We start from the raw sequence: 24,711 nt of genomic DNA on the forward strand, positions 1-24,711 counted from the left end.
AGCTCCATTTAAAATGACATTTCTTTTCAACTGCGTACTGCGATCAAAGAAAATGCTTTTCGGTACCAATTCTTGCAAGAAATTTTCCACGCATCGAGATAAGCGATTACTTTTCTGTTGAAGTGCATACTTCGCTTTAGCCTGAACAATAACTCTCCAGATAATCAACTCATTTGATGTTGTAGTATTGATATTTTTTCCCTGATCTCAAGTGAAATTCCCTGACTTTCCCTGACTTTCCAGGTCAAAAATTGAATTCCCTGACATTCCCTGACTTTCCAGGTTTTTCCAGGTAGTCGACACCCTGTTAACGCCGACCAATTGGGAAACCGAGATTCGCACAGCCGAGCTCGTGAAAAAAATCTAAGTGTGTAAGATTTTAACTTCTCCGTGCAAAAAATGTATTATATTTGTCTTTAAAAAACATATCGAAGGACCTAAACTTTAATCAACTCGTGAGGGCAAAAACCCCACCTCCTATTTCATAACGCCAAAACAGCTGTTGAATTCAAATTCTACAAACGTAATGCCACGCTGAAGTAACACGCAAATTAGAACCTTACAAATGTACATGTTTCGCATCAGCATGTATCTATTATTGAACAATAACATCAGAACAAATGCCTGCGTTATATATAAAGGTCTACAAGTTAACTGCCACGAACACCAACGCACGATCAATCTTACACAACTCGACTTCCTCAGAATGAAAACGTATCGATGTTTATTTGACGCCATTTGCTTTCGGTCAACGTCAGTCCAAAAAGGAAGTGAATGCTCGGCAGCCATTATGTTTATGTTTGCTTTCTCACAGCAAACAAAAGCAATGTTGTGACAGTTCTCACAGCAAACAAAGAAAATTTTGTCAACTATGCACTAGTACGCATGCAATTGGATTGGTCTATGCAAGCATGATTGAGTGCGTACGTTTTCTGCACCACTAACCCACATAAATAGACAAATGCAGTTATAAGGGGCTACCATTAACAACACGGTCATTTTTCTCCAATTTTAGACCCCCCTCCCCCCTGGTGATCATTTGTATGGACCGTGGTCATTGGGCAGAACCTCTCTCCTCCCCGGCATTTTTTTTTAATTGATTCATTAACCCTAGAAATACTCAAATTGATGGATGCTGTTTCTACTATTTGATAGAGAACAAATTTGTATATCCGATCATAATTAAAAATAAACATAATTGGCACAAATTGATCAATTTCTAAATTCAAGCGTGTACTAGAATAAGGGCGTAAGTCGCATGATCGATTTCTCTTCATCGATTCTCTTTTCTATGAATAAAAGCGACAAGGAGCAAGTTTGTCATAGTTTTTTTCACCTCAGGACGCCAGATTGCATCACTTCCTAGCGTCTTGGAGTGAAAATTGCTAACAAACTCTCATCTTGTCACCTTTATTCACAGAAGAGAGAATCGATGAAGAGAAATCGATTATTGCGCCCTTATTCTAGCACGCCCTTGAATTTGCCTTCTTTCGAGCTATTTAAGCACGTCACAAACCATGTGCATTCTTGGATTGAGCATTTAAGTTTCATACCTTAGTAAGGTTCCAGTCAATTGGCTGGATTTTGTACAAATCACTAAATAGTTATTTATCGCAAATTTATCGTTTTCTCATTAGAAGCAAGACGTGGGGTGTTCATTTTAACACCCCTTCCCCTATTGACAGCAGTGTAATTTAATGCCAGTTTCAGTATAGTTACACATCAGTTTCAAAATAACGTAAGATTTCTAGGTAACTGATGTGTAACAAACGAGTAACTTGCTGACAGTAGTCAACACTACAGGCCAAATATTTTCATACGTATTGTGAATTTTGATATAAGAGCTTTACTATTTTATGACCAGTTATTGTTTTCAAAGATATTTTTCCAGTGATGAATTAAAATTGTTGGATTCACAATATGCACCCTCTCCAACAACTTTTTTGTATTGCAATTGCAAACTATATGTAATGTTTAGCTTTCGGTAGTTGTTTAATTTCCACTCGGCTGGTTAGCCGTAAACCACGATTCATAATTAAAAACAAGTATTTATCGAGCAACGGACTCATGTTCCGTAACCGGTCGTTTGAGAACGTAGTGACCTATTGGAAGCCCATACAATAGAAACCTAAGCCAGCGCAGTTGCTGACTAGTGTAGTGTGCTATTTCAATAGGGTTTTGTTCTACTTCGTCGTAAGCGCTACTATTCGTCGTATCAAACTTTAAATGTTCCACTACGGCGGATATTCAAACTTACCTGCAACATAGATTCATTATCCAAGTGTAATTTTGTGAAAGCTATTATGGTTTGTACACTTGTACACCAAAAATGCAATAAAACTACTGTATTTCGGTAAATTATTTCAGCTCAATAATCCACTTTGCACTTTTTCACCGAAATCGCATGGACGAACACGATTTGAGAGAAATGCTTAGCGATCGACTGAGCCACACCACATTCCAACACAAGTTTCTTCCCACCCCCGTGGGTGACTTACTTCGCCGGGCACTTATTTTTACTATGGAAAACCTTCGTACTTCTTCACTGAAGGATTTCATTCCGATCACACGCCGTAAAACTTCAATAAATCACCAAATTTTTCGAAATTTCCTCAACCGCCGCGTATAATTGAGAATGTAAACAAAGTTCAATCCGTCGTACTGAGAAAAAAAAAACTTGTGCGCATCAATGTGTGCGCGACGCTCGACGTAAAAATACGGTTCCTTTGATTGTGTTGTTTTCGCTGTACTGTGAGCAAATGCCATTATTGTATGGTCAAAAGGGATTGTGTTCATATGTATGGGCTGAATTTTGATGACGAACAATTAATTTTAAAGGAAATTAGTATATTCCATCATGCTGAAGGAATGGAGGGAGATGCCCGTAGATCTATATATTCTAGTAAAACAATTTATTATAGCGTTGATACGTTGTGTTTTATCCATTCAATACACACAGTGAGCCGTAAGCTGTGAGACGAATCTGGAAACTGATTATTGAGCTGAAATCGAATTCAGGTTAACTTCTGCGTTCATGAGTCCTCTCATGGCGTAGGTATAACGCGCCCTAACTAGAGATCAGGGAGTCGTGAGTTCAATTCTCACTGTAACTTTTTCGCAAAACTTCACATCAATTTGTCCATTTAATCCATTTGTAAACTATATGTAATGTTTAGCTTTTCGGTAGTTGTTAAACTTTTTAGTAGTTGTCATCATTTTAGATTGGCTGTCTTCAAACAGTTATTCGGAAGTGTATCTGCAGCAAAATTAAATTAAATGCCGGTTGATGATAGGCAATCAAGAAAATCCAACAGCGGGACACGAAAAAACGTGATTTTGGAATCACAAACAATAAAAAAAATTGAGAAGCACTTATTTTTCCATGTTACAATGTTTCCTATTTATTTATTTATTTATTTATTGGGATACATTCATCGGAACAAGCCCTTGTGAATTATTCTATTCTTATACAAGACCTAAACTTATTATTACGGTAGTCGCTGAGTGACAATCTTCCTCTTGAAACTAGTCGTCGACATATTAAAATCAAAAAATTGTTGTACTAAATTAAAGTGGTTTAACATGGCAGGAAGTGGAGCGTTAGCACCATAGTTAGTCCTGTGTTGACCGGGGCGGAGAAGCGTATGATTGCGTAGCATTCTCGATGGAACATGCAGAGGCAGCAAAGAAAGAAGAATTGGGCAATCAATCTCCTCTTTTAAAAGTTTTGCGATGAAAACTGCTTGGTTGACACGTCTTCGCTATTTACGAGTGTCTATGTTCAATAACTGACAACGCTCTCGGTAAGGTGGCAGATTATCGGGTTCTCTCAATGGCAAATATTTAAGCGCATGCCGTAAAAATCTCTTCTGGATTCTTTCTATTCTAACTGTAACTATTGAACATGTTAAGTAGTCGTTGCTGTTACTCACTTGTACTTGTACACTCACTTGCTGCTTGGGGTCCAGAATGTTCCAACTTAACCTACAATAGTTTTAATTTGCTGTATTTGAGCACTATGACACCTGGAAACCTTGTCGGAATAATCCTTGGACAAATTCTTGAAGAAATCTCATGATAAAGAGATGAAACAATTCACAGAAACCGAGCCTGCATACACATTTGTAAATTGATAGCTTTATTGCTAAAATGTTGAAACTCGTATATCGCATGGCTGAGACGGTGATGACACATTATTTTCAAGGAATTCTTGAAAATTTCTAGAATGAGGTGAGCTAAGATCAAACCTACACAACAGCACGATTTTTCTTTGTAGTCACAGATAAGACCAAGGAAGGCCTTTTTCAGAAATATCTCCCGAAAAAGAGTCTCTGAACAAATAATATGAGGTAGTTTGTTACAATAAACGTTAACTGTTAAATGTGTGTATACTATCATGTACTGACTAAGTAATTTTAAAATGGTGAATGTATCAAATATATGAGTTCTGTCATTAGAACAAGGATATCACGTTGATGGAGAAACTTCAGAAATCGACAGCTTCATTACTTTCTTCAAATGTTGTCAGTCATTTCTCGTCCTAAAATAGTTTCGCCATCAACAGCTTCTTGACATACACCCCAACCTCTTTTCACGACCGTTATCGTGAAAAGATTCGGTCGTAAAAAAAACAGGGTTATTATTATGTTTTTGATAAATGCATCGTCTAGATGTGGAAATACTGATACGAGATATTCAGCGAACTTTCCAAAATAGCCGTTCAAGTTTTCATATTTTGATAATAGATGGCAACACTGCTCGATTGTTATCAAAAGAGCCAATTATATGGGAGTGTAATATGCAAATATCAATGAATGTTAAAGGTAATGATAACGAATGTTCATAAAAGTTGAAGAAAGTGATGCGTGCAATACAGTCGGCTGAAGCCCAAATATTCATATGGCTGGCAGCACTGTTTAAGAAGAATAAAAAAAAAGATCAAAACCATGAAACTTTAGTGGAATAGAAAAATAGAATGCTTAGCAACGTAGCAATACTCTTCAAGGGTAATCCAGTTTTTCATGAAGGATTCAAAATTTTGTCGTAGCTGGCAGCACTGCTCATGTAAAATTCCGCCACCAGGCAGTGCCTGTGTGCATGGAACATTTGTTTTGTGGATATCTCAAGATCCTGACCACTTTTAGGAAGATGGCGTCTTTGGTTAAGTTGTTCAGTAGCTCAAGAACTATCATTATTCTAGCCAAGAAATTCTACATTTTTCCATTCGGTGGCGCTAGTGAGCATAAAACTTTTGTTTTGCGGATATCTCAGGATCCTAACCACTTAAAAATATGGCGTCTTGTGCTAAGCTGCTCAGTAGCTAAAGGGGTCATTATTCTAGTTAAGAGATTCAAGATTTTTCCACCAGGTGGTGCAGTGAGCGTGGTTTTTGTTTGGTTATGGGGTATCTCAGGATCTTCGGAAAATGTTTTTATTCTAGCCAACACGTTCGAGATTTTGCCGTCAGGTGGCGCAAGTGAGCATAGAACTTTGATTTTGCAAATATCTTAGGTTCCTGAGTACTTAGAAAAATGACGCTTTTGGCAAACTTGCTCAGTAAGTCAAGGGTTATAATTGTTAAAGCAATGCAATTCAATAGTTTGCCTCCAGATGGCACAAGTGAGTATGATTTTTTCGCGAATAATCTAGAACTTCTTGGCAGGAATAAACAATTTTTACGAATGCGCTATCTTTCAAAATAGCCAGGATCAAAAGATATCTTCAAAATAAAGGTTTCATGCTCACAAATGTCGAGGCGACCCAGCCACGGGCTGAAAGCCTCGTTAATAAAGACAATAATAATGCTCACTAGTATCACTTAGTATTGCCTCGAATCTCTCTGGTAGAATAATTATAGATCTTAGGCTACTGAAAAGCTTTGCCAAAAACGTAATCTTTCTAAATAAGTGCTCAGTGTCCTGAGATATTTGAAAAACAAAAGTATCATACTCACTAGCGCCACCTGGTGGAAAAATCTTTAATTTCATGGCTCAAATAATGATAGTCTTTGAGCTACTCAACAACTTTTTTGAAGACGCCGTCTTTCAAAGTGGTCAGGATCCTGAGACAATTGCAAAACAAAATTTCCATGCTCACTAGCGCCACCTGGTGGCTAAATTTTGAATATCATGGCTTTTATAATGATAATCCTTAAGCTACTGAACAACTTTCTCAAAGGCGCCATCTTTCTAATTGGTCAGGATCCTGATACATCATATAAACAAAATTTCGATGCTTACTAGCGCCGCTTGGCGGCAGTATTCCGCATATCAATGACCACCACATGTTGAGCCCTCAATCTACTGAACAATTTTGCTGAACATCATGACCCTCTATTTTAAATACTTTTTAAGATATTGATCATTTATAAAAACGGTCGTTAATCTGAACTTCGGTCGTAAAAAAAAGTGGTCGTCAAAAGAACCATCGTAAAAAGAACGGTCGTATTTGGAGTTCGCCGAAAATTCAGGCTTCTGCTCAATAAAATCATAAATAAATATCCAAAGGTCTCATAGAAATCCCTGCTAGCGGAATGGCAATCAGCAGTACCTACTACGCACGAAATAATATCCGCAAACACACCTTGCGACTACCGAGTGGTGAAGCCTGCTCCCAAATAGACCACGTGCTGGTGGATGGGTGACATTTCTCAGATGTCATGGATGTCAGGAACTTCCGAGGCACCAATATCGACTCGGATTATTATCTCGTTGTAGTTAAAATTCGGGCGCGATTATCCAGCGTCACGAGCTCCAGAACAAACAGAATGCTACGCTTCAATATACAACGCTTGTCGACTGATGGGCTAGCTGCACAGTACCGCCAGCGAGCAGTTGGGAAAAATCAACGTTGCTGGAGATGTCGACAGCCTGTGGGACCCTATCGACGAAGCTGTGACAACAACGGCGCGGAAAGTGATTGGCACTGGTCAACGACGAAGACGTAACTGACATGAATAATGTCGCCAGAAACCGTATGCCTGTGGCCGGTACCCGACTTTTCAGAGAGCAGTACAGGGCAGCGAGAGCCGAAGAAAAGCTAATCCACCGCAGGAAGAAAAGGCAGCACGAAGAAAGTGTGGTAGCTGAAGCTCAAGAAAGCATGAACCGGAATGATACGCGAAGATTCTATGCAACGGTCAATGGTGCGCGGCACAATACCGTACCATGCTATGTGCAATGATCGAGAACGGAATTTGCTGACCGATAAAACGGCGGTGGCTGCCAGGTGGAAGCTAAGACAAGACGTGACAGGTCACAGTGCAAAAACGAAACCAATTGCCTGTCAAAAGGACCACTTCTCATTGGTCGTTTTGGCAAAGGCCTACTTTCACATCGTTGAGTTAGATTGCAACAGGGCACTTTGTTGCTAGTTCGGCCATGTTGCTAGTTCATAGATTAAAGTTTTTATCAAAAGTTTGGAAAATTTTTATGAAATCTTTTTGTTTCAAATCTATTTATATTCGATGTTGTAAACAAAGCATGTGCTCCTACAATGAAAAATTAATAAAATAAAACGTAATTGTAACCAATATAATAGAAATTATGTCAATTATCTCTAGAATATCGCCAGTTTTGAACTGCATCCTGATATTTTTTTTAAATATTGCATCCTCTATTGTACTATATGAGTAAACCGTGCAAGAAACAATCAAATTATGAGCCTTGATATTTGAATTTGATCACAAGATTTGTTGAAAAAGGATAATGGTAGCACTGGATTTAGTATCGTCAAGGTTATCGACTGAAAAACAACGGGGCAGTCTTAGTTGAGCTGTCACGTCCTGTCCTAGGGTGGAAGAAGCACTTTCAGCAATTATTGAACAGTGAAAATGGAAATGTAGCGAGGAACAGGATGAACATTGATGATGACGATCAAGCTTTGGCCCACCGACCATAGGAGAATTGCCCATCGGCTGGTTTGATGATACGCCCAATCTACAGGAAAAGGCACATACTGGAGTATACCATTTACAGAGGAATTACCCTGCTCAATTCAACGTACAAAATTCTGTCTCGCATCCTGTTTAACAGACTGAGACCGCTCGAGGAGTCCTTCGTCGGCGAATTCCATGCTGGTTTTCGTGAGGGCCGTTCAACAACGGACCAGATGTTTAGCTTGCGAATGATCCTAGATGAATTCCGGGAGTATAACTTGCAGACTCACCATTTGTTTAATGATTTCAAGGTGGTATACGACTCAGTGAAAAAAAAAGAGGTATAGTAGATAATGTCTGAACATGGTTTTCCGGTGAAACCAATAAGGCTGATACGTGCTAATCTGGATGGTTTGAAATCAAGTATTCGGATCGCAGACGAGGTGTCAACCTCGTTCGTGACGTTAGACGGGCAGGGAGACGCACTTTCGAATTTACTGTTCAACATTGCACTGACATGTGACAACGACGTTTTCCGCGAAATAAAGAGACTTGTTGCGGCTACGAATAGGGCCTTTTACGGACTACGCAACCAGTTTATGTCCCACAGCCGCAGCTTGCAAACGAAACACAATTCGCCCTGTATAAAACATTGATTTTTCCGGTAGCTCTCTTCGGGCACGAAGCGTGGACGTTGAAAGAGTCAGACCGGAAAGCTTTCGGTATTTTCGAGCGTAAAGTGCTGCGGACAATACTCGGTGGGAAACTCGAAAATGGTGTGTGGCGCAGACACAAAAATCACGGGTTGTATCAAGTGTACAAAGATGCGAATATTATCAAGCGTGTAAAATACGGCAGACTTCAGTGGGCTGGACACTTAGTACGAATGTTGGAAGTAAGAAAGGTCGGCGGCTTCGGGGAAGACCACGAATACGCTGGCTGTACGCAGTGGGTGAGGACCTGGCGACCCTAAACGTTCGGGGCAACTGAAGAAGTCTGCCCCAAGACCGGCGAAGATGGAGAATATTTAATTGTTAATAGCTTTTTTTTACATTTTGATTTATTGTCGATAGATTCCTCTGTTGCGAAATGATAACATATAAAGTACAACATCGCGATAGCCCGAATGTTAACATTATGAGGAAAACCCATGTTAATGTAAATCAATTTGCGGCCCATAGTTTAGAAAGTACTGCAATGGACTGAAACTATTTCAATAGGCATCAATTTTAAATCGTGTTGTCCCACTTCTAATGAAACATGAGACAAATTATCATAATCCTTTATTATCGGGTTGGATGATCACATGAGTAGGCAAAAGCTTTTCCTATTTACGATGAACAGTGTACAGTTCATAGCGTCTCATTGCACTTCAATTCCTTGCTCGACCTCTTGTAAGTAACGTTGCCAAATGGCATGCTAAATTTATGCAGTGCCACACATTACTACAACCTTAATTTTCCTCCAACCGTATCGCAGGAAAACAAAACTGCATTTTCCGAACCCATCAGGAAAACTGCAAGTCAGCAGCAGCAGCAACATGAGAAGTAACAGCATCCACCACCCTTATTGTCAGTAATGGCAACTGCTTCCCGTGTGGTTCGATTCAGTACTTTCGTGCACTGAAAGAATTAAAATAATAGTAAAATATATATTTTGAGGAAGCTTATGGAATTATCGATAGAATTTCTATTTGAAAAATAAAAAATGATATACAGGTCGGACTCGATTATCCGAAGTATCGATTTTTTTTTCACTCCGGATAATCGAATCACTAAGAAAAAATTTGAATCTTTGACAAAAGAACCTGAATATTATTTTATTTTTCGTTATTATATTTATATGATGCGGTGGTGTAGCCAGAATTTTTTTCTAGGAACAGTAGGGGTCTTTACAAGAAAAAAAAATTTTGACCAGCATACACAAAAAACACTTTTTCAAAACCCCCTTTTCTTAAATACGTTCTAAACTGCAAAACCATTCATATTGTATATTGCAATACCAAATTATTTCAGATTTATGCATACACATTGAAAAACAAGAACATCCAAAATCAATTCCGGATAATCGAGTCTAACATTCCGGATAATCGAATCCCAGTTAATCGAGTCCGACCTGTATTGGATAGTAAATACATCTTCTTGGCAATATATCTCATGCTCTCAGTAAATAAAATAAAATTTGCAAAACGAAAACAATCTAAACCTTACCATGTACCTTACCATATCATGGCTTCAATTCTTAGACACTACCAGGCTACATTAATGAACTATGGAACTTTCTCTCAGTGCACATTCACACCACAACCTTTGCAGCCTCAGAGGAGCGAACTATAAAGGTAAAATGCAGTAATGGCAAACCGTGTGTTTGTAACATAACGTCGACTAAACTTACTTACACCGTGCAAAATTGTGCACCTGACGCGTTAATTCTATTTGCACCGACGACGACGACGATGGTGCGCATCACAACCGCCACCAAAAGAGTAAGGTGGGGCAAAAGTTTCTGTTTCGAGATTTCTCGTTCAATTTAAAACGAATATTATGAATGTCAGGTCCTACTTTTGCCCCACCTTACTCTATTCACATATCATTGACAACCGAAGCGTATACCGAATTTTCGATTTGAAACGTCGACGACAGCGTTCTGTAAATGAACAGGTGCGGCTGACTTCCTGTTCGTACCACTGAATGACAATCCTTGTCGGAGATGCTGAATGTCGTATGATAAGTTTAACTAATATTTGATCTAGTCCAAAAGCAATCGTTGGAAAATATGGAATCCAGCCACATTTCAATGAACACAAAGTATTTATTATGGCAAGTGGTACGATGATGCTCTATGCCGATGGAAGTCAAGTAAATTTCCATTTCGAAAAGATCCTGGCCCGACCGAAAATCGAACCCAGACCCCTCCAGCATGGCTTTGCTTTGTAGCCGCGGCCTCTAACCATTCGGCTAATAAAGACCCCTAAGTTCTACAGAATGCAAATCAACAAAACCACGTTTGGAGTGCAACCCTGTCCGGTAAGAAATTATCCGAATTCGGTGCAAAATTTCCAACTCAATTGAAATCCAATTTGCGCTTCGCCGAATCCTTCCATGGTTTGGCTGGATTTTGTGGAGCATACCAACTACGTATTGCGTTTTGGGATCGCTAGTGGATTGCTTCTGGAATATATTTGCACCAACCACAGCGATGGGGGTAATTAAATGTTGGAAACAATATCCCGAACGCGAATTGGGTGCCGATTGGGAAAGGATACGGAAAGGGTGGAATTTGCGGTGCAGGAAATTATATCGGTTTTAATGATAATCATAATGGGAGAATATTAACGGAGAAGTCTATTGAAACATGTTGGGTATTTAGCGAAGCGCTTAGTGTAACTGAATTAGGATGATAAACGCAGCAGTTTTTTTTAAGTTTTGTTTATTATAGGAATAGGGGAAACTACCAATTTTTACCAGTAGCGATTAAAACATGCATGCTCTTCCATACTAAGGTTGGTATTTTCATCCGGTAGAAAATATTTTAGGTTAGGAAAATATCTAAATTTCCAACAAAAATCCAAAATCCAAAATCCAAAATCCAAAATCCAAAATATAAAATCCAAAATCCAAAATCCAAAATCCAAAATCCAAAATCCAAAATCCAAAATCCAAAATCCAAAATCCAAAATCCAAAATCCAAAATCCAAAATCCAAAATCCAAAATCCAAAATCCAAAATCCAAAATCCAAAATCCAAAATCCAAAATCCAAAATCCAAAATCCAAAATCCAAAATCCAAAATCCAAAATCCAAAATCCAAAATCCAAAATCCAAAATCCAAAATCCAAAATCCAAAATCCAAAATCCAAAATCCAAAATCCAAAATCCAAAATCCAAAATCCAAAATCCAAAATCCAAAATCCAAAATCCAAAATCCAAAATCCAAAATCCAAAATCCAAAATCCAAAATCCAAAATCCAAAATCCAAAATCCAAAATCCAAAATCCAAAATCCAAAATCCAAAATCCAAAATCCAAAATCCAAAATCCAAAATCCAAAATCCAAAATCCAAAATCCAAAATCCAAAATCCAAAATCCAAAATCCAAAATCCAAAATCCAAAATCCAAAATTCAAAAATTCAAAATTCAAAAATCCAAAATCATCGCCTAAAATAGCTTACATGGCTTTAAATGGGTTTAATTTGCTTAAAACGGCTTTAAATGGATTTAAATAGCTTCAAATGGCTTCAATTGGCTTAAAATGGCTTAAAACGGCTTGAAATGGCTTAAATGCCTTGAAATGGCTTAAAACAGCTTCTAATGGCTTAAAACGGCTTTAAATGGCTTCAAATGGCTTAATACGGCTTGAAATTGCTTAAATAGGCATAAACGGCTTTAAATGGCTTTAAATGGCTTCAATTGACTTAAAATAGCTTAAAACGGCTTTCAAAGGTTTTAAATGGCTTTAAATAGCTATAAATGGCTCTAAATGGCTGAAAATGGCTTTAAATGGCTTAAATTAGGGGCCCAGATAGCCGTAGCGGTAAACGCGCAGCTATTCAGCAAGACCAAGCTGAGGGTCGGAGGTTCGAATCCCACCGGTCGAGGATCTTTTCGGGTTGGGATTTTTTTCGACTTCCCAGGACATAGAGTATCTTTGTACCTGCCACACGATATACACATGCAAAAATGGCCATTGGCATAATAAGCTCTCAGTTAATAACTGTGGAAGTGCTCTGAGAAGCAGGCTCTATTCCATAGGGGACGTAACGTCAGAAAGAAGAAGAAATGGCTTCAATTGGCTTAAAGTTGCTTACAATGGCTTTAAATGGCTTGAAATGGCTTAAAACAGCTTTTAATGGCTTTAAATGGCATGAAATGGCTTTATATGGTTTTAAATTGCTTCATATGGCTTTAAATGGCTTTAAATGGCTAAAAATGTATTGAAATGGCTTTGAATTGCTTCAAACGGCTTAAAAGGGCTCTAAATGCCTTGAAAAGGCTTGACATGGCTGCAAGTGGCTTTATATGGCTTTAAATTGCTTCAAATGGCTAAAATAGGCTTAAATGGAATAAAATGGCTTTAAATGGCTTTAAACGGCTTTAAATGACTCTAAATGGCTTAAAATGTCTTTATATTGCTTTAAATGGCTGAAATAGGCTTAAATTGGTTTAAAATGGAATAAAATGGCTTCAAACGGCTTTAAATGGCTTTAAATGCCTTATAATAGCTCTAAATTTCTTTAGATGGCTTTAAATGGCTTTAAATTGATAAAATAGACTTAACATGGATTAAAACGACTTGAAATAGCTTTAAATGCCTTAAAATGTCTTAAAATGGCTTTAAATGGCTCTAAATGGCTTTAAATGGTTCTATATGGCTAAAAATGCCTTATATGGCTGAAAATGCTTTAAAATGGCTTAAAATTGCAATGACGTAAAATGCTTAAAATGGCTTTAAATTGATAAAATAGACTTAACATGGATTAAAACGACTTGAAATAGCTTTAAATGCCTTAAAATGTCTTAAAATGGCTTTAAATGGCTCTAAATGGCTTTAAATGGTTCTATATGGCTAAAAATGCCTTATATGGCTGAAAATGCTTTAAAATGGCTTAAAATTGCAATGACGTAAAATGCTTAAAATTGCTTGAAATAACTAAATATTACTTAAAATGGTTTAAGTTGTTTAAACTGCTTTTATATGGCTTAATCATTGATAGACAAGTTTATCAATGATCTGAAGAACATTCACACATTCTCCTTCAAATGCCGTAGTTTTCAGTTTCTCCCGTTTTCGCCCCCTTACTAGACTTTTCGCCCCCTAAATTAAGTTTTACAAATTTTCGCCCCCCTTGGACTTAAAAATCGCCCCTAGGGGGGATATTTCTTTACATGTATCATTGATTCCACCATACCACACTAGGCCAGGAGCAGAATTTAGCCAGACAAAACTCTAGCGCTTTAGGAGTGTATTTTTTCGGGTTGGTGTCAAATGAGACTTATCTTGAATTTATTTGTTCTTCAATTTGATGATGAAAGTTACTTGAAAATTTCTTCGCATAGGTGGCGCTGTGATGCAAAACTTTTTTGTTCTGCGTTCTAGAGCTTTCGCGTCTGCGGCAAAGTTTCAGAACGTGTAAAAATACGACAAGTTGTCGAAGACACCAAAGTTCTAGGACTTCAAAGAACAAAGTTATGGTAAAAAATATGTAAACCACTTAAATTTTACTTTTTTTATACTTTTTACGTCAAAATAGTATTTTTTTTATTTTAAACACCATGCCTCTCCTCAATTCGATAACATGCATGTACTCTGCGAAAATAAATCCTATTTTTATTTAAATATTTTAATTTTTGAACAAATTATTGCAATATATCATAGTTTTTAACATAAATTTACACTGAAAGTTACAAATTATTGCAAAAATTTAGCAATATTCCGAAATGAGCTATATTTCATCTACCAAATGTCAAAGTTTTCCGGATACAATTCCCATACAAATCTCGACATTCTAAGTTCTAGACATTCCAAGGATACTATCAGAAACCCCACCAAAATAACGAGAATATCGCAGAAACACTTAGAACTTCCGGAATTCAACATGCTGTTAAGAAAACACACGGGGAGCATCAAAATTCTACCGCAATTTCACCAGAATCTCAGTACTGGTGCTAGAAAATATGTGGTTCCAAATTTGATAGCTGTAATCTCAAGATCTCTTCATAGATGTTAAGCTAGTATTTAAAAAATCATCAATCACTGGCGTTGGCGAAGGCCGAAAACCACCCAGAAAATTCTTTGCTGTACATCATCATAAAATCATAGACATAAAGAGAATACCAGACTAATCGCAAAATTACACTACAAATTTTGTCAAATAACAGCACCTTCATGATTTGTGCAAATTGTCGCGTAATCGATTAGATTCCATGCATTTTCTTCATATGCATGATTGTATTAATTTTAGGCGTCACTCTGAATAGATTGCTCTTTACGTGCAGAATCACTCTGCACTCTGAATGGAAATTTCTTAACGTACAGCTTCAGTCACTGCTCATGTTCGAAAGTAGTAAGTACTACATGTTCGAAAAGTTTTTTATTCATACCAAAAATGTAGTAAACTTTGTGGATTTTGTTTTTGAGTAGATGCTACATGTAGTAAAGTTCAAAGTTTTTTATTCATACCACCCATTGTCTCATCAACATTCTTTGCGAGTCCCTCAAATATAGAAACTTTCATTTTCCAGTCCAGGGTTAAAATTTTTCTTTGCTCACTGTGCAAAAATATTTGTCAACACTTGTCCTACCCATGATTGCAAACGTGGACGCGCCTCTGATTCATAGCAATGCGTTGTTTGTAGTATGTTCGAAAGGTGTAGAAAGGAAAATGACACAAACATGTTCCACTCGTGTTCCACATATAGCGTTTACTACCGAGAATGTAGTAAACTCAACTTTACTACATTTTATTCATACGGCCCAATGAGTCAAAAAGGTGAGCCAACTCATCCATGATTTTTTAACTGCTGAGTTGCGTGATTGACATTTCACGCATGAAAAATCTCAAGCGTGAGTTATGAGAAATTAAGTTTTTCACAACACTGCAGGAGACATCAGTTTGATTCTTCATAGTATCAGAGTAGGCATTTGTCTAAGATTAGGTAAATACTTTTTTTTAGAATTGCTAGTGACATTACGACAAGTATTACTGTATGTGTTTTCTCATTATTTCTACTAGATTTTTCATCAGAAATTTGTTCAGGTATTTGCCCAAATATTCAGATATTAATCCGGAAATTTATAAAGAAATTAATATTTTCCAATGAATTTCTCCACTTATTGTCCTAGGGAATTTTAATTGGGATATCTCAAAAATTCAATATGGATTTCCAAAGGGGAACCGCAGAAATGGAAATTCTTCAAAGATAATTTCAGAAATCATCTGAATTCCTCCAAAATTTCTTTGAGAAATTTCTCAAGAAAGTCCTAACTCCTCCAAGACTTTATTCATCGATTTCCCTGGGACATCCTCCGAGTTTGCCGTCAAAACATCTTCTTAAATTCAATCAATAACTTCACCACAATTTATAAAAGCCAGGATATATAAAATATTTCACCTAGGGATTTCCCTCAAGATACCTTCTGCAATTTATCCAGAGATTCCATCTAAGATTACTACACAAATTCCTCCCGTAATTATTTTAGATTTTCTCAAGTAAAGGCTGGTTTGCTGATGACAAGGAATGTAATCGCTTATCTGATGGCAAGAAAAGGAACCGCTTATCTCGATTTGCTTCCAAGCAGAGAACACATTGATCGCTGTACCCCGTTTTTGAAGAAATTGAATTTCAAATAGCCCTCTCTGTTAGAAATTTCTCAAAGGATTACTTTACTTTTGTTGAGCAAAACAGTATACTTAGCTTAGTATTCTTCGAGGAAAGTCTCCAGGAATGCCTTCTGGAAAATAAATCCGTGTAATATTTTAAAAGTCAATCCTAGGCTAACCTCTGGTAAAACAAGGGTAAGTTTAAAAGTCACCCTTGATGAACAAGGTTCTGTGAAATAACTTTTGGACTTTTGAGGAAGTCAGGGTAGGTTTCATTGATAATTTTCCAAGATAATCGCAATACGTTGGACAGAAACTCTATAGAAGTTTGTGACGAAATAATCGGAGGAAAAGTTTGAAAAATTGCTGTAGTATAAACTGGTGGAGAAACTGAAAAAAAACTTTTGAAGATTGCATTTTTTTCGATTTCTGAGAGAAAACGTGGATGAATTCTTGAAGGAATCTACATTAACAGACGGAGGAATTCTTGCAGGGTTTCTTGGAAAAAAGAACCCTTGAGCTATTGTTTTCAAACACTCTGTAATAAATCTTACTAATTTTTTTTTTTTTCGAAAGTAGTTTTGTAGAAATCTTCGGAAGATCTCCTAGAGTAACAAATGGTGAATTCGGTTGAAGGATTAGTGTAAAAATATCTAGAGAAAATTCTAGAATAGTTTATGAAAAATTCAAAGCAATACCTGAGGAACTAACTAATTACTTAGGAGTTCTAATGGATTTCCTTGATCAAATTCTAGAGAAATTCGTCTTACCATTATTTAAAAAATCGCTGGAAGAATTTCTGGGAAAATCGGTAGAGGAATTTCTGGAGAGATCCCTGTTGAAAACCCTGTAAGTATACTAAATACATTTTTCAGGAGAATCTTTAATGTATATTTAAGTTGGTTTTTAATCTTTCTGCTGATCTCTTTTTTAGTTGAATCGTGGGTAGGACAATCCTTTGACTGTCCTACCCAGGTTTTTTCGTGCGTAGTACATGTCCTACCCACTTCCCGCGCCACTGTTGGTCTCCTTTCGATACATTTACAAAAAAAAAAAAAAAAAAAAAAAAAAAAAAAAAAAAAAAAAAAAAAAAAAAAAAAAAACTTAAAATTTAAGCTTCAAAACATAAATAACATAGCAGAGGGCGATTTCAGAATAGCTTAACCTCAAGGGGGTTAAAGCCAAAAAAAAAAAAACATTGCTTTACACAGTCCTCGGTTAAAGCTGTTACATCGAGCGGCATTTCCAATTTCCCCTGGCTTACATGCGGGAAGGAAGCAAAATACCCCTTCGGAAGCGCTACCGGATCGTTGTGGACTCCGGCTCCAAGCGGATATTTACTTTTCATTATTCATTCTCCCTTCATGAAAACGGAATTTGAACCAATGTGACGACGTTGATGGACGCCTGATTCCAGGTAAAACCCGTCCCTACTGACCGATCCATTGACGTCATCAATCTGCCGATTCAAGTGCCTAGATTTAATCCGAGAGCCGAGAGTAGAATCAACGTGATTTAATCAGAGCACTTTTCTGTTTGTTTCATTCCCGTTTCAAGGTTTCGGACAGAGCATGCAGACCACCAGCACGATTCAGTCCGGGATCAATCAACAGCAGCAGCAGCCGTCACCGACCAAAAAACAGCTGAGCCCGGATCATCCCAATCCGGCGCTGCCAATCACCGAGGTAAGTGCGATTGACCCTGTGTGCAGTGACCTCTATATGCAAAAAAATATAGTTTCATACATTGGGGGATGTGAGTTGAAGAGAAAGGTCAAGTTCATGAGCAATGTTCAAATTCATCAGTTTTGTAAAAAAGTAGTTTTTCAAATTCCTCATGGTAACAGAGCCGATAAGTTACTACAGTTACTTCCAATTGAAGGAGTTAGAAGCAAAGTGGTGTAAGTGACAAAAATATACTTTTGAGAATAACGAGTTTAAAGTTTTTTTTACCAATTTTATTTTTAATACACTACAAACACTTACACCCCTTTGCTATTGGCCCCTCAATTATCATCCTATTAGCCACAACCACAATACTTCTCATGCAATGACAACTCCTGGAATTTATTTCTGACACACTCCAAGTCCCAAAACACTCCATTATCTTATCCTATGCTTCGACCACTGCTCGTTTGGTGGTCAAATCACGACCTTGTTGACCAGCCATTAGCGATGGCCCAAAGTCTACGGGGAGACACTCCCGGATGCCACCCCCTCCAACTCCAATCCGAAAGCTCCCAAGCCGTGCAGATAGATCCCACCGAGCAGAGATAAAAGGCAGCTTTGGTCGAGCAACAGGAGGATTATCTTCTCGCCATCCCACGCCATGACCCAGCTGAGTACCCCCCGATGGCCGGCGGGAATCCGTAAAGCAAACACACCAAGGAACAAGGACAAGGACGACCACGACAGCGACCAACGACGACGACGACAGACGATTCAATTTTGTCTTCCTCGCAAAACCAAACACCCCTCTTGGAAGAGCTACTGTTGCGACGATGATATTTATACGTCGGTTTATGGTAGGGAAAATTATCATCATGCCGTTGGAAAAGAATAACCATCACCAGCAGTAAATTAATTCTCAACATACACGCAGTAATAATGATATTGTCTTCTTGGAGGGCATGGAGTAGTGGTTAGTACACACGCCTCTCACACCGAGGACCTGTGATCAAATCCCATCCCCGAGATTAGTCACTTAGGGTTTCGTTCTACTTCGTCGTAAGCGCTATTATTCGTCGTATCAAACTTGAAATGTTCCTCTACGGCGGATTTTCCAACTTACCTGCAACATAGACTCATTTTCCAAGTGTAATTTTGTGAAAGCTGTCATGGTTCGTACACGTTCGTACACTTGTACACCAAAAATGCAATAAAACTACTGTATTTCGATAAATAACTTCAGTTCAATCCACTTTGCAATTTTTCACCGAAATCGCATGGACGAACACGATTTGAGAGAAATGATTAACGATCGACACCAGTCACACCACTTTATGATACAAGTTTCTTCCTGCCCCCTGTGTGACATACTTCGCCAGCCACTTATTTTTACTATGGAAAACCTTCGTACTTCTTCACTGAAAGATTTCATTCCAATTACACGCCATAAAAGTTCTATAATTCACGGAATTTTATGAAATTTCCTCACCAATCGCGTAAAATTGAGAATGTTAACAAAGTTCAATCTCGAATCGTTTGAAACTTTGCAATAAGAAGCTTTTCAATTCGACGCATAGTGTGGCCAAATATGAGCTCAGTTGCCTTCTAAAAACCCCACTGCCGAAGTGAATCAAAAGTGCCAAGAATAGGTTCCGGTTCCCTATATTGAAGTGTTTCATTCAAAAGGTTCGTTTTATGGATCTTATGGTGCAGAATTAACCAGCAATGGAATTTACGATAGAATCGGGCGCCAACAACTGAAAGCACTGAGTCCTGACATTTTCTAACCTAATCTAAGCGCTTGCACAGCCAATAATGAAAAGCATCCTGGAAATATCTTAATTGATTATGGTATTTTCCTGTCAGTATTAATATTTGCAGAATATCGGCGATATGATACAAATATTAAGATGGCCAGGCCCACTGTGCAGACTTTAGGGCTGAAGGCAATTGATAAAATTATGACGGTTAGGTTATTCACGCATGAATAAACTTATAGGCAAAAAAAAATCAATTCTAGAAAGGAAGAAACAGGGACAACCGTACCAACCGTTTCAATTCAGGGTAAAATCGTTGGGAGTAGTGTTGCTATGAAATTTGATGTACACTCCATGGTTGTTCTGCCTCATGCCCTGGCTCTAGAGCCTTGGTTTAAGCGCCATTGCTCACTCTCGGATACGAGATGAAAATTTATTTCGCCCCATTACCCGCTATATAGGAACCCGCTAACAGGAGTTATTTCCCATGAATTCATGTGTGCTATTTGAACGAAAATTATAATATTGAGTACTTAAAACAGTCTCACCAGATTTCAGTAGTATACCAACGCTAGTTATTTTTTTTTACCCCTGGATCCCGCTATTATTGCATGTTGCGCTTTGACAATCAACAGTAGCTTTTCGGTGGTCAGCGAAGACAGCATTTTTCGCTTCTGGTAGTCTTGGGATAATGGTGCATTGTCCCGTCATCTATGTACACTCCCGTGCATAAGTTTGGGTTCACTCCCTAAAAAACATGCAAAAGTTTTCAGTCCATATCTCTGTGATTGCACGTCCAATTCAAACTCTTTAAGCCGCATTCGAAAGGCAAAGAGTTATTCTTACTTCGTATGTATTTTTCCAAAATTATTCTTTGAACTTTGTATACTAAGTTTGTACTTAAAGTTGTGACATTTTTCAAAAACCACACTGAAAAATCATATCTGATTTCCTCAGCATTGGGTCGACCAAAATTTCAAATCAAAGTGTTATTAGAATCGTAATTTTATATTATTTTAACAGACCCCACGAAATTTTGGCGGAAATATCTAAAAAGTATTCAAAATCAATTAAACAGTCAGTCAAGTCATCGTGCAAAAGTTTGGGTTACCCCTCAGTATAGTGTATCGTGCAAAAGTTTGGGTTCACCTGAACTTACCTAAATCTGTGAAATCTTAAACCAGTGATTCCCAAAGTGGGCAAATTCGCCCCCCTGGGGCGATTTTCAGCTCCAAGGGGGCGAAAATTTGTAAAACAGAATATGGGGGGCGAAAAATCCAGAAAGGGGGGCGAAAAAGCCAACATGAGAGGAATTAAAAATAATTATTCACAACGACACAAACATAAGTCGAGAGAATCTAATATTAATGCATGTGAATAACAATCAATTCTAAGCTTAACATTTTCAGAACTATTTTATCTTGGATCGTTTATACCTCTAAGCATGGTCATTTCAAAATTATGATTGACAGTATTTGATGATTGATTGAAACAAAATGTGAGCGTTAAGCATTAAGGGTTTTTCATACCAAGGGAGTTTTGTGAATAATTGGTATTTGAGATTTTCCCAAGATAAAAATGATAAGTCGCAGACAATATTGAAAACACAGATTACATGTTTTGGAAGTATTTGTGACATGTACATCTATCAGTGTATTTTCAAAAAATGATCAAAATATTCAATATTTATTATTAAGAGCTAGGTTGAAACCATTATTGGCATCAGGTTTTCACAGAAAATTCTATAGTTCCCATTTTGAAATTTCAGTTGCTCGCATTTTTATTAGTTCTTCTGGTACTATTCATTTTATGAACAAATTTCAGTAAATTTGACAGACAAAAATCAGGTTCCAATAAAAAAAAACCGTTCCATACCCAAAACGTAATATAATGTATTTTAAAATAGATTTGAGGACATTTCGGATTTACGTAGGAATTGAACCTTCAGAACAACACAACGAAATCTGGAATTTCCTTGGTGTTAGATAGACTACCTGTTTTATTCATTGCTGTCAAAAATAATTTGAAAACGTTTTTGATTTTCATATATTTTTCATTATTTGTATTTAAAAGCATTTCCAAAAACGTTAAACATTTATTATTTACAGTTTCTGAAAATTATTTCAGCAATTTTAGAAATCACGTATACATGAATGTGAAATCACAATCAACGAATCATATTGTATATTACACATGAATAGAATAAAGTGGGTCGAACATGTATCGAAAACAAATTCAATAAACTAATAATATTTTTATTGAACATAATATTTATTGTATAAATAATCATTCTATGGATATTCAATTCAAGGACATTTTCTGCATGTATATGTGTTTTAGGGGGGCGATTCCAAAACATATTGGTCTCAAGGGGGCGAAAGTTAAAAAAGTTTGGGAAACACTGTCTTAAACCAATCATGTACGCACCATTATTTGCGCTCAAAAAAGCTTTAAACTATTAAAATCGGTTGAAAAATGGCAGAAATATGTATGTATGTATGTAGGTAGCCACCAATCCTTGCTTGAGTCTTGCTCTGCATGCGGTTCCACTCAACAGTAAGGTCAAATTTTATTACCAATCTACATTCAACATATCGCTGTATGAAGAGCCAAAAGGGGGGTGGCGGACCCGTAAGTAGAAACACTTACGCGAAACCCGCGGGAAATAGAGAATCTCCTTCCAGCCATATGATCCAATAGATCGAGTATTAGAATTTGCAATACTTGTCGAGCTTTCCACGGAAAGGTTTGTTTGAAGAAGGGCGCGTCAAATCTTTTACAACTGTTGGAGAGAAAAGTACTAGACGCGAACGACTAATACTTGTCCTCCTGACTCCGATTGGCACTCCACTTCATTGTCCAGTTGTAAATTCAATGATGCCCTGATGCTTCCTCCCTCCCCAAAACATGATAAATTCAATTATAGTGATATGTTATATAGTAGAACAGATTATAATATATATAATAATATGATAATAAAATATGAAAGTAAAATTATAGTAACAATAAAATATAACGCAGTGAAACAGCATCTAAATACATGTAGTATTATATCGGGCGACATATATTTTTCTTCTGAATATTTGTCCTACTGATGATATTAGGCTGGTCGAGGGAAGAATGATAAAAATAAACAAATAATTTGAGTAAAAATAAAAAAAAAGCGTTTTGTTAATAAAAATTCCGGATACATCAAAATAAAATTTCAGCTTCCATATGTTTAGGGAGGACAAACAAAATAATATTACATCCGACGCTTCGTTTCATTCGCTGTAGCCTACTGTAGTAAACAAGGACAATTACATTAAATTCATTTTTAAGTAGCAGCATGTAGTGCAAGGATGTTACGGCACATTTCCCTAGACTCCGGCTGACACCTTACTACATCGTCCATCTGTGACTTCTCTGATGCCCTAATGCACCCTCTCAATACGCAGCATATAATAAATGAAATAATTATAATTAAATATATAAAATGGAATTTATAGTTGTATATGACATGTTTCAGAATTTCCATTCTTTAAATGTGATGAATTGAACCTCATTAGGTAGTCTCCAAAATAAGGACAAATTATGACGAAAATCTACGATGACTCCATGATGCTTCTGTAAATTATGCCAATGAATTAATATAACAAACCAATTATAAATAAGTAATTCGTGCTCCTCCACTGGACTAGTAGCTATAAGGAATGAAAATTATCTGTTATTTTATGATCCAAAGGAATTATGTGTATACCTATTTATAACCTATGAACAGTAGATATAGTACAACGCTACACAATATGTATGTGTATGTATGTATGTAGGTAGCCACCATCCTAGCTTGTGTCTTGCTCTGCATGCGGTTCCACTTTACAGTAAAGACAACCTTCATTATCAAAATGAATTCAACATACTATTGTTTGAAGGGCCAAAAGGGGGTGTGGCAGACTCGTAAGTAAAGGCACTTACGCGAAACCCTCGGGAAATAGAGAATCTCCTTCCAATAATATGATCCAACAGAAAGTATACTGAAATTTGCAATATCTACCAAGTTATCCACGGGATGGTTTGTTATAAGAAGGGCGCGTCAAATCCATTACAACTGTTGGAGATATGCACCCATCTACAAGGATGTTAGGGCACATTCTCCTAGACTCCTGTTGGCACTCCACTCCATCGTCCAGCAATAACTTCAATGATGTCTGAATTCTAAATATATTATGAAATGAAATGAATATAATAATATATGTATATATCAATGGAATTTATGGTTATAGTTAATAAAATCGTAACTTTTTTAATTCACATAAAATCTAAAATTTGTACATGGACTACTATTCAAATATATTCATTACCAGTATACTGCCCATAACTGCATAACAGTCACATTCGACATTTTGACAATTTAGAGTTAATACCGGGGAGAGTCATCAAATGACAAATACTTTCGATCAACTTACCGAAATCTCTGAGATTGTTCTAGAAAATTCGAAAAAATACCAAGTTGTTTTGTCACATTGGTAATTATAACCACATAACAGTCACATTGAGATTATACATTCACTTATTAATGTAGTAGCAATGAAGTTTCCATCAGAAATATTTTTTGACTATTTACCTAATATGCAATATTAGCTGTACACAATTTCAGCCTCAAATAAGCATTTTTGTTTTCTTGGAAATTTTTATAAATTTTAGTTTCTTCCCATACTGCCACAAAACGCACACTTGGTGCTCCATTTACTCAATGCCTACTTTTGTCTAATGTTACATATATGTAGTAATGGGCGTTGGTCGAATATGGCTGTATTGTAACTGAAAATCAATGACAGTGATAGTGAGAACAACAATTTACTACATTTAACTAAATAAAATTTTGGTCATTAGGATTTGAAATTTATAAAATTTTATAATGATGGGGAAGAATAATGAACGGAAAATTTATCTGATTCTCCTTGACTTGGATCGCTGCAAATTAATAATTTACAGCGATCCATGTCAAGGTAATCAGATAATTCTTTTTTAGACTCTATTTTGATAAAAATATTTAAATGAGTCCTACAACGGCTGTGATAAATCCAACCTCGAGAACTACCCTCTAGAATAA

General features: G+C 37.0%; 1 protein-coding gene across 11 annotated transcripts in view; it reads left to right on the top strand.

The window, feature by feature from the left end:
* The window catches only part of LOC5573236 (rap guanine nucleotide exchange factor 4), a 1,027,655-nt gene that overhangs the window by 699,964 nt on the left and 302,980 nt on the right, over positions 1 to 24,711 (top strand). For all 11 annotated transcript variants that reach the window (XR_002499466.1, XM_021840357.1, XM_021840363.1 and 8 more), the window contains one exon: positions 17,753 to 17,880. Coding sequence is in view for 10 of the 11 variants with exons in the window: in XM_021840357.1 (XP_021696049.1) it covers positions 17,753 to 17,880 (128 nt within the window). In the remaining variant the exon portion in view is untranslated. The remainder of the gene's footprint in view (positions 1 to 17,752; positions 17,881 to 24,711) is intronic.

The sequence above is a fragment of the Aedes aegypti genome, chromosome 2 (genome assembly GCF_002204515.2).
Source record: "Aedes aegypti strain LVP_AGWG chromosome 2, AaegL5.0 Primary Assembly, whole genome shotgun sequence".
Classification (NCBI taxonomy): Eukaryota; Metazoa; Arthropoda; class Insecta; order Diptera; family Culicidae; genus Aedes; species Aedes aegypti.